The sequence below is a fragment of the Heliangelus exortis genome, chromosome 1 (assembly GCF_036169615.1).
Source record: "Heliangelus exortis chromosome 1, bHelExo1.hap1, whole genome shotgun sequence".
Taxonomy (NCBI): Eukaryota; Metazoa; Chordata; class Aves; order Apodiformes; family Trochilidae; genus Heliangelus; species Heliangelus exortis.
Window position 1 is genome coordinate 61,396,201 of NC_092422.1, and position 17,002 is coordinate 61,413,202.

The following is a 17,002-nucleotide window of genomic DNA, read 5'->3' on the forward strand; positions in this document are numbered from 1 at the left end:
TCCCCTCAATTGTCACTACCATTCTCAATAGTTTCTCAACTCCACCATAGCTTAGGTGAGATGTCACTTATCCTCCCATACCTGTGAGGCAAAAAGGGAGGCATGTCAAAGCTGTCCAGATACCTCTTTAGGAGCTGCCTAATTCCAGAATTTAGACAATCATGTCACTCAGCAAATACACTGATTTTTAAAAGTTATAATCCACCAACAACTTCCTAAATTGATACTGAGCCAAGATGCAAAGCTGGCACTTAAGCTATTAGACTCAGCCTTTTGCAAAATCACTATTTTCAATAAATTTTAAAAAAATGTTTGTTGCTATTAAACAGAAAAATCTTAGTAGTTATAATGGAAAAAGTCTTTATTGCTAAATATATTTATACAATGGCTTAAAATCATAATTCAGTATGTTCTGAAATTCTGGAAGCATTCAGCCATTCTTCACACAGGCTCAACGTTTTTTCCAGGTGAATTTCCGTCTGGCTCCCTCTTGACCAGGCTTCTTCCGTTCTTTCACACGTGGGTCATATGTTAGTAGTCCAGCTACAAAACACAGAAAAGCACCCTTTTGTTTCCTGTTGTTATTTGATACTACAGACACATTACATGTGGGGGATCCAAGGCAAACAAAAGCTCTACACACAAACTGTAAAATCTAAAAGGTACAGTATAAAGCACACTGAAAGGAATTCCATTGGATCCTCTAGCAATTTAACTTTTCTTTAGTTAACTGAACTTCTCTTCACATTTTATTTTACAAAACACTAAAAAAGTTGGTTTATATCTATACTGCTTAAGCCTTTAGAGCAGTGATCTCCAAACTTTTTTTGACTGTGCACTGCTTTGAGCACACACCTCCAAGATATATTTACTTACCAACTTATAAAATTAGACACACCACTGAAATGTTAAGATTTTCTTCCTGGCACCCCAAGGGATCATTGTGTTCAACATCAGGGTGCACACATCCCACTTTGGAGACCACTGTTTTAAAATACACTTACTTAGTGCTTCCAATATGTTCAGAATTATGCTGGTATCACTACAGATACTCAGCTCATTGCAATGTCAGTTTACAGGGGTATTCCTAGCAAGCCCTACTTGTCAGTACTGAAAAACTGTAATCAAAGAAACCTCTTGTATAGATACGAGCATGAAGACATCTTTACTTATACAAATGAAAATAGAGTGAAGTAGTCATAGCTGTTGTACCAGTAATGGTATTCTCTCCACTAGTCCACAAAGAATGGTTATAAACTCACTGTTCACAATTTTGTATTTGCTGAAACTGTATGGCATCTAATGAACCACTGAGAAGCATCAAATAATGCAGTTATCCAAGTAAGTTCTATCTTATCCTAGGATAACCTGCAAACTCTAAATAAGGCAAGAGAGGAAAGAGGCTCCTTCAGTCTGGCTAGTTACATGTGGTATGCTCATGCTCATTACCATCCCTTCAAATCTAACTCTCTAGTGTTTAAGTTCAAGAATAAAACTTTTTTTACACATGAACAAGATGTGACTGGTCAACTAAAAAAATGTTATCATCTTAGTACCTTGCAGCTCCCTTACACCTTATCTATATTTGTTAGTTAATATCCTTTCATGTTTTGTGGTTCTATGTTGAGGCAATATAAGCTGGCTGATAGACCTAAGAGAAGTTATGAACAGATGGGAAAATGCTAAAGGAGTCATTCAAAATGTACACAAAGGATGCTAGGAAACAAGTGTAAACAATTTATTATTATTAAATGTGGATCCATTTAATACAATATACAAGGTTTCACTGGGATTATTTACTCAAATATGCACTGATCCTTAGTGACCCTTGTATTAATTCCGCTGATTACCAGAAACACATTACGAAACACTGAAATAATTTCAATTCCTACCTTGCCTCATGAATTCCACCTCCTTTTCTGTCACAAAACTCCTCAAGGCTTTTGCAGAGGCTAAACGTATTGCTCCAGCCTGTGCAGATCTTCCTCCACCAGAGACTGTACAAACTGTATCATGTTTTCCAACTCTGCCAAGAAACTGGAAAGGGAATAGCAACTGTTCTCTAAAAATAAAACAATAATAAAAATTAAATACATAGTTGTACATATAGTTACATGCTACATACATTTTTTATCATCGTATATACAAAAGCGTATTTGACTTTCAGGCAGAGATCCAGAAAGGCATTCACATCTCTAATTTCCTACTGATAGCTATTAAGTAAAAGGGAAATTAGCAGTTAGGAGCACATCAAACTGCCAATGGTAAGTATTTTAAGTTCAGTTTTACAAATACTTTTGTTTCACTAATTATTTATATACATGCCAACAGAAATCCAGGAGCTCTGGATATTCTAACTGAACAGTCTCTGTTCTTGAGCTCAGAAACCACCCTGGAAAACATCCTCCAAAATCTGAGGTTTTACATAGTGTCTCACTTTGGTTGCTCCCACTGTTACCATATTCCAGAGTAATTACACATGCATACAATTAGTAACTCAGAATACACTAAAACCCACTGTTCATTATCTATTTATTTCTAATATAAACTGCAAGCCCTTTTTAAGAGGACCAAAATCAGTCTGTTTGCTTCGTTTTTGCATTCCTTCAAAAAAAGGGAGAGATAAGAAACATAGAGCAAAGATGACCTGTTACTTCTTACACTACTGACTCCTGAGAAGAGGGAAAGCAAGACTAGTTTTTCTAAAACAGCTATACAGAAACAAGAATATAGCATAAACTTTGTGGAACACAGCGCCAAAATATAATTGCATGGCATGACTTTTGGTGGAATAATTTAAGTACAGCAAGAATATAGCATTTCATAGTGCTCTCACCTGTCCTGCAGCACTGGGAAATAATGTAAAATGTCTATTCCATTCACTGTCATTTTTCCAGTCCCATTGTCATAAACTACGACAGAAGCTCTTGCAGTTTTCCTCAAACCTTAAAGGAAATAAACCAAATCTGTTGAGGCATCAATATACTACAGACCTTCAAGTTACCAAAAGTTAAGCAAATAATCACTTTCATACAGGACCAGCTGTTTCTTTTGGGAAGCTAAGGTAACAAAAAAACCTAGGAAAATAAATACAAACAATAGACAACTAGGTTTCAATATATTCTAATCCACATCTATTAAGGGGACAGAGAGAAACTGTGAGTGTGGAGAAGACAGAATTAACACTCTACCTCCCATAACCTCAGTATACCAGGACATTTTCTTGATGTGGTGATACCACAGCATATGAAAATAGTTTGGGTAACACCTATGAGTTTACCTCAAATTAAATTTCTAGTAACATCAAAATACTCTATAAAATCATACTAAGGTGCAGAAGTTTAAGCATATTAACATGAAAAAGGTTAACATATTATTTATACTGGTATAAGCAAAGCCAATGCATCATTTAGCCTAGCTTCCTCAGAAATTACTCCATACAGTTAGTTCTAAGTGCTTTAGCTGCAAATTAAAACATGACTAACACTTTTTTTTTATTTATTTAGGGGGGTGATGGGACAGAAACAAGACTGTTCTTGAGCATATAACATCTGATGGCTTTTCTTAAGCAATATGAGTTTCATGTTCATCAAACTTTAGTAACTACTGTTCTGAAGACACTACTGAAAACAAAGTGTGGATTAAATCCCAGTTTGGTGATTTGACATCTCCTTGTTATCATGTCATCTTGAAGCCAAGCCAGCTAGAACAGAGCTCTCTATAGTCATTTTGCCACACAAATTCTCTGTGACCTTTGCTCTTATTATCATCTGCTGCCTGCAGCTTAAAAATACCTGTCATCTCTGACCGAGACTCCTCTCAAATGCACACAATAGACACAAAGTATGTTCAAGTATAAATAACTTGTCCAGAAAGTCAGCCTTTTCTATGTTGTTACTACCTTATGTTTTCCAGGCACTTACTCCTATCATATTCTTCTACTATCTGTCCCTTCACTGAATATGTAAGCAGCCCATGTTCAGAAGATACAAACACCTTCACATCTTTTTCTCTAACATATCCTTTGTCTTGGTAGCAAAGACCAATTCCTGTCTCTGTCGCACAGGTATCTACTTGGATGAAAATTTTAGGAATTCTCTCTTTGCATTTAGCTAGGCTGTTTTTAAATATCCAAATGCCTTTATATTTACTCTTTGTATCTCCAAAATTCTCTTTTGTGGACTGCCTACAAAAGTCATGATAAAGGTTACTTAGTGCTCTAAGCACACCAATTTTATTTTAAGCAACAACACTGTTACATCCATGGAATTCTCCATACATGTTTGTGTTCCCTTAGTCTCCTGCCCTTTATGTTAGTCAGCTCTTGCCAGCAATAAAATCTTTTTTTATCCTACAACATGTAGAGGTACTACTGTACAGAAATAAAGATAAAAACTAACAGTTGATAGCCTCTATGCCAAAAACATCCACTTTGTTACCAGCCATGTCGTAACTTAGTTTTCCTTAACATAATTAACAATTATACATGCAATATTCACATAAGCATATAAAATGAAGTAGTGACACATTCTGTAGTGTTGTAGATGCTATTAAAAAAGTAGTGTGAAGAGGAAAAAAAAAAAAAAAAAAAAAAAAATCACACATCATTACCAACCAACTTGAATTATTAAATTATTACCTTCACCAGTGCTGAAGGCCACTCCTCGCTCATCGTACTTCAGGGGCTCAATAACTACTTTCTGTAACTGGACAGGAAGTTCTTTGGAGAACTTTTTTATATGTTCCTCCTCAATTTCACTACATGGCATCATCACCAATTTTTGTAAAAGTTGAATAAATCTTGAATACTGTAGAAAACAAGGCGTCATTAAAGGATGCAAGTGCAATTGCATTTGCCAAAACTTTCTATTTTTGTATAATTGATCTTTCATACTTCACTTTTATTGATGATTTCTGACAGGATGACACTTTTGCACCTACATGCTGATTTAAGAACAGCATGCAGTTGCATCATTTTCTGAGTGACTAAAGAAACCCAGTTCTTTTTCCAGGCAACAATTAAACTCTAATTCAAAGAATAACCAACCCCTTTTTAATACAGTATTATTGTAGTAGAATGAAGTTCATCTCACTTTTTAAAAGAAAGCATAGGAGGTCATCTTCATTCTTTATTATTGCTTTATTAAAAAAGTAAAAGGAAAAGATTTTCACCTCATTTTCAGTAAGTCAGCATGTTCATTGACTTGGAAATAATTTTATTGCACTAGACCGAACCTTTTAAATGATTATATTTCATAATATACACAGGAAATACCTATCTATCTATCTATCTTTGGCTGTTCAAGCTGAGTTACTTTAATGTTTATGATTTCCTTTAAAACTGAACAATCAAGCTATTTAAAAATTCAAGAGATACTTGACTTAAAGGGCAAACTCTTGAAATAAATTATCCTTTGCTACTGTGTGGTTCTCCTTCCCCCTTGCACCCCCCTCCAAAGTTCTTCAACATGTGATTATAGAGTAAACACCACTGTGTTAACCCATTTGTGCTAAAAGCTGGGATGTCCTGTTATGAAGTGTTAGTGGCAGGAGCACTACACAGTGGGTCACTGGGTACAGAGCTATGCTATCATCTAAAATGGATTTTTCATATAGATATCATAACCTTATTTTTTAAGGTTTTCTTTACTTACAAGCTGTTATAAAGTATTTTTTCCTCCCTGTTTCCCGAGTCTTTTGCACAAAATTAGTACTTTTCCTGTAACCTAGCAATAGCCCCTGGAATCCTGATATCACATAGAAAGCTACATCTGTCTCAAAATATGACATAGCCTTTGAAGAGCAGAGATATAAAAATACAAATTTTAAAAATCACAGAGCCTACTACAATCTACTTTTACAGATGTAGAGTGTACAAAAAACAGCCACTGAAGAACACCAAACTGTTTGGTTTCTACAACTCGACCACTTCCTGGCACTCTGAGTGGAAAAACAGCCATTCCAAATGCAGGAGCTGCTGAAAACACTGAAGCTATAACCACTTCCACTGTGAGCAAAGACAGAGAAAGTCTCCTGGGTGTAACAGTATGAAGAATTTACAACAGCAATTTCTAACCACAACTGAGATCTTTCCCCACTGCCCACAGACAAGGAAGCCACCACATGTCACAGCAATGAGCATGTTTGCTGCTGCTATTTGTGCAGTGATGCTATCCATAGGACAGAAGAGACTGAAGACCATTGTTTCTAGGTTTGAAAATACTTGGGATGCTAGAGAAATATTGATATATTCTTTGGTACTACCACATCCAAGCTTAAATTTCCAAAAGAAAACTGAAGCTGGCCACAAAGGCACAACCTTTACAAATGCTTTACACAACATATTACAAATGCTAATGCTATTTAGGGGACCATAGGAAAAATCTCTAACTGAGAAAAAAAAAAAAGGGTATAATAACTATGGGAGAGACATGTGTGAAGAAGGACCCTGTGTCTAGACAGGGATACAGTTTGCAGATACTGGGGAAACTGGAAATCTCTCCTCTCTCACACCATGGGGAATATAAGAGGTATCTGTATCAGACCACAGATCGAGGTAGCTTCGTATCCTGTTTCTGATACTTGATTCTGTAGCCAATCACTAAGAAAAAGGCCTCCTTATTTCTGATCAGCCTCCTCTATGACTTTTCTACCGTTTTGATGTCCTTCTTAAGATAAAGCAGAAACTCTGTGCAGGTTTACCATCACAAAAATCCATTGTGTTTCCCATCCTCAATGTTTACCCCTTCCCTACAATAAGCAGAGGCTCTAGCCCCCATCCCTTATTCACCTGTAACTGGAATATTTCCATCATAAAGTGTTACTGCATTCCATTCCTGACTACATAATTAGATGACAAGGAATAAGTGCTCTAAGCCTCACAATGTTACCAGGGAAAAAAAAAAAAGCAAAAACTGTCCTATGATAGTAAAAATGGAAAACCCTTAAGAAAAGATGTGAGGCAGGGCACTTTTCTAAACAACATGAATGTGATAGTGCTGGGACCATATATAGACTGTAAAAGAAGGAAGAAAATTCTTTTGAAGAGCACCTGCTTCTACATAATACCTTCTCAGTGTCCAAAAGTGCACCCAAAGTCCATATTTTTAAGACACAATCACCTTAAGATTAGAAAGATTAATTACTTACATCACCATCTGACAGTTTTTCTAACAACATTTCTTCCAATTCAATCTTAGTCAACCATCTGGTACCAGCCAGGTTTCTGTTTAAAATATCACATATATTCTTCCTTTAATTAACCATGCAATTACAGTTACACCACAAAAGACCACACATACATTCAGTCAGTCTTTGTTCAAAAATACATTTTCCATTATAAATGGATACAGATCGCCTTCATGTAGTAAATATGAGAAGGCCTACATTGATTTTAATACATCTGTCTTTTGAAAGGGATGGTTATTTCATGTACTGAATTAACTACAAGAAAATTATGAGTATCAGTTACTTATTATTCATATTATTCAAGTCTGAGATTGAGCTAGAGTAATACTCTAGTACTAAGGGATCTTCCCCACAATTTAGGATTTAAGGTTTGGTTCACAAGCAGCAAAAACAAAATCAAAGGCAGAACATTCAAATCCAATTCTGAGGAAACAGGTTTTTTGTCTCTGGTCTTTACTTTTCTAATCACTACCAAAAAAAAAGCCCAGTAGCAGTAAGTGTGGTAAAAGTGCTCAAGCAGCAATGCCATACTGGATTTTATCTAACAATTGCAAAACCCAGAAATATGTATAAGTGACCAGCAAAACAGAATGCCACCATAAATGCACATGCCAACACTATCAGGTAGATCTATGGCAAAGCTGTAACTAGTTTCTTACCTCTAGGTTTTAAAGAAACAATCTTAATGAATGTTTTCAGAAAAATTAATGTAGTTGTGATTCCTTCTGAAGGTAATTTTAAGTAGTCTTACTTCTTAGGTATGTATTTTAATACTTTTCTGAGGCAGGTCAAGACACAATTTATTCAGCAACAATGCTGGTTTTGACATTAATTGTAAAGTTTGCAATTTTGAGTCTTGACTATAGACTTACATTTACATACTGCTACTTCCAGTGAAGTCAATTAAATTTTTTATACATTAAAAGCTATGAATTTACAATAATTCAAGGTCAGGTCCCAAACCTCCAGTTAATATTACAGAATACATCCACAAAAGGTTATTTTCTGGGGGAAAAAAAAAAACCAAACAGCCTTTCCAACTCATCCTCTGCCTACACTTCAGAGATAAATTATCCAAGCTAATCTCAGAGGAAGTATCATACCCATTGTGGAAAATAAGTCTCAAAAATCCTTTATATTCTCTTTGCTTTTATAAACCTAACAGGGAAAAAACCTTTCAACTCTGACTAGCTTTAGGTCATTTTTCACACCAGTAAATCCACTGGCTGAGCTCTGTAAAGAGTCAGGTTATTTTTCAGCAGCCTACACCAAAAAAATAAATTCATTTGTCCCCTTGTCTGCTTAGAGGCTAACATGAATCTATGATAAAACATTCTGTGGGTCATAAGACACTATTTATAACATGAAGAAACATGAACTGCTATTTTAGAAACTGAAATAATCTCAGCAAATTAATCCTTTATCTTCCTAACATAAATAACAAATGGCTGTAATTAAGAAATGACAAACCAACATGATGTGCAAGTGGAACAGCACATAAATCTGGCTAGAAAACACACAGCAAGAAGAAAGATAAAAACAACTTGGAGGCTGAAAAAGTAACTATACAGAAAAGTAGTAAATGTCAAAATCAAAACTTCCTGGCTGTACCTATTTCTTTTAAAGATATGCTTAATTTAATAGCCTGTGTCTTTAAATCCTTGCACAAGATGTCAAAATAGAATATCAAGAATATAGCCTAAATATATACTCATTTTCAAGACACTCCTGACTGATGCACTGTCACAACTGTAGCATCCCCTATGGCTTGTGCTGGCTGACAGGCACCTTTCCTGCCCAATGGCTACCTAGCTGAAGAGCTTGCTGTGCATATCAGAGAAGCTAAAAAGAAGAGAAAATAAATTAAATTACTAACAATGGTGATGTTTAAACAAATCCAACATAATGATTTTTCCTAAAATTACTGTAGTTTTTGAGGATTTATCTGTATATGGACATCAAAATAAAAAGAGTGAAGTTAAGTATTGGTAGGTAAAAATGGTCAAGAACCATAATTCATGAAGTACTATTGAAGAGCTCAGCTTTAGGCCTTGGGATTTTTCAGACAGATAAGCAACTTATTTGCTATTTTTAAATTCCTTGTTTTCTTACAAAGAGTTTACCTCCTGTTTCAAAAACCTTTAACAAAGAAATAATTACAAAACTCATATCTAGAAACATAGAATTCTGGATATTCTCTACTTATTTTCAAATCACACTTTATAATTTTTATGTAAGGAGAGAATATCAAAAAGAGCAGGGAGAGACTGAAGAGCAAGAGAAACAGGTGGAGTTTCCCTACTTTAGCAGTGAGAAGTAAGCATTCCATACATACATATTACAAGTAAAGCTTTTCAACCTGAAGTGGCCACACAAATATTAGACAAGGACAGGGGAAAAAAACCTGAAAATATTTTTTGTGGAATAAAAGGCAGGTAGGGCAGGCAACTAAAAGACTTGCCAAAACAATATACTGAAAAAAAAAAATAGTCACAAGCTTACTTTTTTTCCTTCTGAGGAGGAAGGTCTTGAGCTGTCAGTTGGTCTTGATATTTCTGAACATTTAGCACTTTTTCATATGTTTCCTAAAATGTATATGGAAGAAGTATTTAAATGCATTTTTTCAGTTAATAGTTTTTTTTAATTTAAAAACATGTTCATGTGAATTTTCTCTCCAAACACTTAAAATTCCAAAGTCAGAAAACACGAAGAGCTCTAACAATTAAGAAAAATATATCAAGTTAAATCTAAACCAACATTTAGATAGTATGTATCACATTTTCAGACACAGGTCAAAGTAATTAATTGTGTATTCTACTCTTTTTCTTCAATGGTGTTTGTTGCCTTCTTACATATGCTTGTAAAAAGATGCACATGTTTGTATAATGGATGCACACTACAAAATAATTTCACCCATTTTAGTGTGACTTCCCCAAAATACAAACAAGGTTTAAGGTTGTAAATATTTTCATTTAGTTAGATTTTTATACCTTAAGAATGTTAGCTTTACTAGTCATCTGTGTCTGTCAGAACTGCCCCTAACCAAGGCATGTCCATAGAGACACACGTAAAGTTGTACTTTTACCATAATCTGAATTTCTCTTCCTTCAAATTTTATAGATAAACTGACTCTGGATTTTCAGTATTTTAAAAACAGTTTTCTCAGGATTCTTAGCGATGTTATTTTCAAAGTGTTGCGAAAGTGATTTACTACTTCAGAAACACAAAATGGAAAACATTGCAAAATGTCTCACTGAAAATATTAAAGAAGAAACATGCTTTTAATAAAGTTTTTTTTTCTTTTTTTTTTTTTTTTTTTTAACTTCATGGAATTTCAGACTATTTTGTTCTAAAATGTAACACCTAATGCTCTGAATTCCAAGTGCAATGCAAATCACAAGTTAAATAGGAGTATTTGGAGACATAAATGTAAATAACACTGAAACAGAATTATTGTACTATAACAAAGTATTTATACCCAAAATAGTTTACTTTAAGAAGTGAAAATAGAAATACTATAATCACTTCTGGTTTTCTTATTAATATAACAAGTTTTAGCAAATACTAGAGAGAAGCTACAGTTTAAGAACTAATGGGGACACGTTTGACTTTTTTCCTTTGTATTACTTACAAAACACAGTAAAAGAAGAAATGTGATATAGGTTTGCACTGGCAAAAAGAAAGAATAACAGGAGATTTACAACAAAAGACAATGAAATTTCTTCAACAGCATTTTTTGCTTTTAAAAGGAAAAAAAACAAACCACAAACAAAAAACTTCACTTAGTTACAAACACCTACTGTTTAAGCTGATGTATTCATAGATCTCCACATTTTCTACAAATATTTGTAGGTAAAGTGTAGGATTGAAGAACAGATTGTTATCTGAGCTGCACTCAAAGGATTTAAACAGGGACAATTTACTGAAATCTTCAATGCAGGTCATTGGTGACTTTTTTTTTTTTAAACACAACAAAATAGTGGAACAAAACTATTTCTGTTTGACAGTACAAAATCTTGAAGGATAAACTGTCCACTTTTCTTGGTAACAGAACAAGAACTCACATAGTTCTACGTGAACTCATAGTGCTATGGCTTTCAGAAATTTTATTTTTGCTAAGAGATAACTGTATCAGATAGGAACCTGGAAAATTTTTCAACTTAAAAAACATAAGAAGTATACTCATCTTCAAACACAGGAAACATCATACAACAGAGAACAAACCATATCTCCAAATAGTTCCAGAACTCACAAATATATCTGTAGATCTCTAAAACAAAGACATGGTTGCACTACTATGAGGAAGAGTCCTGTCACATCTAACAATCTGAATGATTCTATTCAAAGCTGACCATTAGGCTGCAAAATTTATTGACTGTACATTAGAAGTATAGATATGGTTTGGGTTAAGGGCATGAGCTGTGCCTGACACCAAGCAATATCTAAGCATCTGTGGTTAGACATGAAAAAAGCTGTATGGAAGCTTCTGCTTGGACTGTCCAGGGAGGGATAAGAAGGGGAAGGAGGGCTGTGGTTATTGCTCAGCTATCTGGGGAGAGCTCAGCTGGAACGTGATTCACGTGAGCTCCATGAGTTTCTGCATTTGGAAGAAGTCAAACCAGGCACAAAGCAGATATTTTGGTGTTAAATGATCAGAAGAGGCACTGGGTTACTAGGTCTAATAGTTATCTAAGGAGGGTTTTCATCTCTCAGTATACCTTTTGCCTTCGTAAGGCAGGGAGTGTCAAACGGCAAAAGCCTCCTCACAAACACCCATCATCTTCACTACATTCTGGAATTCCCAACTGGAATGGTCATCCAAAAATACATGAGCCCAAAAAACTCCACAACTATATCGTAGTTCCTTAAACAACTGAGGGGGGGGAAGGCAGTGTGGAAACACAGCTGTGGCCTTAGGAAAGGTTGGCTATAGTCAGGATCACTTCCCAACAGGAACTGAAGTCTTTTCAGGTATCATGACACAAGTTAAAGGTAGACTTAAGGATTTTGTCATTATATGCAGAAACTACTGACATTCACAGAAAAATAAAATGAAGTATGGGTTGCCACCCACCAGCTTTTAGCTTCAAAAATTCATTACTACAACTCCAAAGTAAGCCTTGAAAGAGCTGGAACAGTAAGGTTTTCCTGAAGACCCTCCCTAGGTAATACCAAAAACACCAACACTGCACCCTGTGTAAATTCTAAGAATGTGCACTTGTAGGAATTAAAATGATGTCTTTAAACAGTTCTGGTTAAATTGCAGTAATCACATCCATTCAGACCAAGAATCCTCACACAGGAGATGACATTAAATGTAGGATTTTAAAATACTTTGAAATGTTAAGAGAAATGCTAAATATAATTACCTGTAATGAAAGTGGACTTGTATTTCTTATGAAGAAAAATTTTGGTCTTAAATATATTTTTTTAAAAAAGCATATATTTAATCTCTATATGGAAATGAAGTAAACACACAAAAAGAACCACTCGTGTAAAGCATAGCATGTGGATGAGCCTTTGTAAAATCAGGAATCACATGTAATGCCCAGTAATTTCTCTGACAAATCTTCACTCCCCAAAGGCTAAGGAAAGCTTCTGAAGACACACTTGCTTTTTCAGAGCTGGCAGGTGAAGATTTTACTAATCACTTCAGCACTCAATAGTCCAATTCATGAATGTACACATCTGTGTGTATTGTAAACTCAGCTATTACACAATCAAAATAGCTGATTTTACAAGATTTGCTATGTACTGAAGCACTTCAGTTTCTAATAGAAAGATCAAATTTCACATCTCTACAAGGATGCTCTCTTTTAAAATAAAAAGCAAAACTTGTATTTTACCCTGCATAGTAATTTTAGGGAAGAAATTAGCAAATGGTACTCTAGCAAAAGCAATTTTTAAGGAAAAAAAAAATCTTAATTTTAATGTTAGTTAAAAAATGTTGCAGAGCCTACATCATTTTACATCACAATTTGCATTTTTCTTTGCTGCCAATTTGTTTTTCACCAAATACTTTGGTGTCTTTTATGGTTTGTTACTGAGTTGCAATTCTGAGTTGTTAGAGCATTTACCTCCAATCTACAATCTCTAACTCTAAAGAAGTACAAGAAACAGTTACACAAAACTACTATTTTGCTAGACAGAATGAAAATACAACTTTAACCTATCTGGCAGATTGCAAAACTATGACATTACTCCAAAAAACTTTTAAGTTAAATGATGATTAAATACACCATCCCACATTTGTGAAATGGCGTTTCACGTAATAAACATCTTGTGTATCAGAGGAAAAAAATTGTCCTTTTCCCTACAGCTAAACTTTATTCAACAGGCAGAACAAAGACAACAATGGAATATAAATCAAAAATCCTTTATGGAATATCACTTCAGCAATAACATCATATATACTGGCAGTTGTAATACATGTAAATATACACAATCTATTTTCCCTAAGTGGATTATTATTTACTAAGTGGATATTACTTATTAGCATTAACAAATAGTGCTGTGACCAGTTATATTACTGGCAATTAATGAAATTAAAGTTCCACGTGAGTTTATGCAATAATTAGTGGTGTACAAGTATAAGCTAAATATTGTGTTTATTTGATTTATTTGACTTAATGCAGCAATTTAAAGGACATCCTCAAATGGGATTGATTACTTACACTAGACTGTATTACCATACAGCCCTTTTTTTTCCTTAGACAAAGCAATTAGCTTTGAGACTTAAAAATACGTCTTCTTAAATACACATTAGGCTAATAAGAGGTTAAAACACTGTTAAGAATTTCATGCATCTTTCAGCATTCATTTGTCTGACTGAAAAAAAACCCCATCAAACCTCTCACTTAGGGATTTTAGGTTTATAGAAGCCTATTTCATGAAAATATTAGTATCCTATACTAATGAAAAATGCATTTGCCAAAGGGATTTGTTTGAAGGTGGTCGCCACACTGTTAGAAAGAAGACACACACTATTCTTTTACATTTTCAAGGCAAGCTTGCGTACCCTTTCTAACTGCTGGGAAGAGCTAAAAATAAACTTGTGCTCCTTGTAAAATTTGTAATTTCTTCATTATGATGGAATGCAACAAAACATCTTGCCCTTGGGTTGCTCCATTTCAGCCAAAACAAATGCAAATGGCTTGTCAGATGACAGCTGTTTGATAAGGCCCCTCTACAAGACCTGCATGCTTTACTTTTTTCCGTGAAACTTGGGATGAAAGGCAGAAGGCAGGAAGAGAATTAATGTAGCATACAGTCTAAAGGCAACGCTACAACCGTGATTAAGTAGAAAAGTTAAAAGGCACAGATTTTCCACAGCCTCGCTGCGTGCAACCCATCCGTGTAACAAGTTGACAGGCCTAGCGCGTCAGCTCCATCATCCTCTCCGACAGCTAAAACGCGGCACCGCATCCCTTTTCAGAGAAAATTTGCGTCTGCACCATGAAGCGTTGTACATTATTTCTCAGCACTGCAGGGGGCTCAAGTCCATATGGAACCTTCACAAATATTACCACAGATCAAACCAGCGGCGTTTCGAGGCAGATTTGACATACCTATTTAAATGAACAGCAGGGGTCCTCGGGCTGCCTCAGGCTGTGCAGGAGAAAACCTCAGTGGAAAAGCCTCTGCTGCGGCTCCATTACTCAGCAAAGACACACTCTACATTTATCATTCATTTCATTTCTGCCAGGGCAAGAAGCTCATTTGCCCAAGGTCAACAACAACAACAAAAAAAAAAAAAAAATGGGGGGGAAAAGAAAAAGGGGGGGTGGGGGGTGGGGAGTTTTTTATTCTCCCAAAGAAATAAATGTACCTGACAAGTGGGGATTTTGTCCTTTGGGTACGCAGAACGCAAATAAGTATGGGATAACTCTAATAAATAAAGTATACCGCTCAGTAAACCTGTGAACTGAATTTGCTAACTTAAATACTAAATAATTATTTAAATAAATAAATAATTAAATTGTTTAAATGTTTTTTTTACAGACTAACAACCAATAAAACTAACTTTTGAAGACTATCTAATGAGGAAACCAAGTCTGACATTATTGTCCGATAAGGTATTTCTGCATATGTTATTAATGCTTCTGTCTTCTGCAAGTATAAGTAAGAAACATGTCCAACCTTCTATAGATAATGCTTTCCCTCTTGAGGGTCATATATATGAAATGTCTGTTCATAATCCATGTTAAGACTCAGGGTCTAGTGACGTTCTAGTAGACACAGCTTTTTTCATCAAGGTAAACAGATGCAGGTATTTTACTCCTGGAACCATACTAATCAGAAAGAGCCTGAAGTTTGCACGAATGGAACAGTCTTAGAAAAATCAATTAAGCAGTTTAAATGCAAATTTTCTTCACACTAAATGTCAGCACAAATAACATTTCCTATAGCTTTGCCCTTCAAGGTTAAAAAAAAAAAAAAAAAAAGCCTGGTTTTTATTCTACAATGAATTTTCCTAGAACTAGCCATTTTTGCTATGCATACATTCTCCACCACTAACATTATGTTACTAACCAGAAAAAGCCTACAAGAAAGTGTTCAGACTATTCAAACCCAGTCCATAGACAAAACTGTAAAATAAAAGAAAGATTAAAACAGAAACTATTATGTTGTCTGCTCCTTTAAATGTGACACAGAAATGCCCCTAATAACAGATATTGTGACATAAAAATATACACTGCATTTAGCTTCACTGGAGGTATTATGGCCTACTGTGAAAGCATGAGAAAACTCAGGAGTTTCTGATATGCATCTCTACAATAACATGCATTTGACTGGGAGCTAATAGTATTTATTATAGATTATAACATACTTACATGCATTAATGAATAATATGACTGCTTGCCCGTATAAAAAAGAAAGTGAAATGGTCGGCCATCTTCTCCCCACTGGACTTCTAATGAAAAGCAAGATTGGACAAGAAAGCAATATACAGTCACTAAAAAAACCCCTTGTATTTAATTGCAGTTATAAACCGCTTTAATAATAGTGATTACTTTTTAAATATAAGAGAACAAAGATATTTTACAGGTATTCAACCTGTCTGGAAACCTAGTGATTTGGACTACCTTGTTAAAAAACAAATTCCATCTGCAAATATAACCAAGTGTTCCACATAGTTCTAAATATCACTGAACATGAGCTAATCCCTAATGTATCTTAAATAAACCTTCAAGGACTGTATAGTTGTCATTACAGATAGAAGTATCCTTTTTAGAATAGGAAGTAGTACAAATAGACAACAGAAATCTACATCATGATTGTGCAAGATGAAAGATTAACAGCTCCAGAAAACAGTGCCTCAAACCCAAACCAAGTTTTTTGTTAGTATAATATGTCTAAAACTAAACCAAGTATTTGCACAATTGTCTTCTGCTGGTAATACAATTGTTTTCAGAATCTGTGTGATTTGACTTGTTCATGAGAGTACATTTGGGATATTTACATAAAACCACCTATGCTCTAGCTTACATTTTTCATCAAGAAAATATATGTTGCATATCATTCAGCACATCCAGTATATTTTTTTTCCTCATTAAAATAATGTTATTTATGGACAAATATATTTAATTTTTTTAAAAATCAACTTAAATATAACACAAAAAAGATCTTTTCCAAACAAAGTACCAAAAAACTGAGAACTTTTTACAAATTCAACTTAATCAGAAATTCCCAGGCATTTTACCCAGTGAAGTTCAAATGACACTGTATATATATATATATATATATATATATATATATGAGCTACTGACAAAGATGAGACTTTCAAAATCTCATAAGCACTGTATGTATTGAA

General features: G+C 34.7%; 1 protein-coding gene across 1 annotated transcript in view; it reads right to left on the reverse strand.

Annotated features, from left to right (window-relative positions):
* Positions 1-343: 343 nt before the first annotated feature.
* The window catches only part of MRPS9 (mitochondrial ribosomal protein S9), a 32,745-nt gene continuing 16,086 nt past the window's right edge, over positions 344-17,002 (reverse strand). The window contains exons 5-11 of the mRNA XM_071744798.1: positions 16,023-16,102; positions 9,691-9,773; positions 7,150-7,225; positions 4,640-4,808; positions 2,837-2,945; positions 1,893-2,062; positions 344-543 (exon numbers count right to left, since the gene is read on the reverse strand). Of these exons, the coding sequence (XP_071600899.1) occupies positions 452-543; positions 1,893-2,062; positions 2,837-2,945; positions 4,640-4,808; positions 7,150-7,225; positions 9,691-9,773; positions 16,023-16,102 (779 nt within the window). The 3' untranslated portion in view covers positions 344-451. The remainder of the gene's footprint in view (positions 544-1,892; positions 2,063-2,836; positions 2,946-4,639; positions 4,809-7,149; positions 7,226-9,690; positions 9,774-16,022; positions 16,103-17,002) is intronic.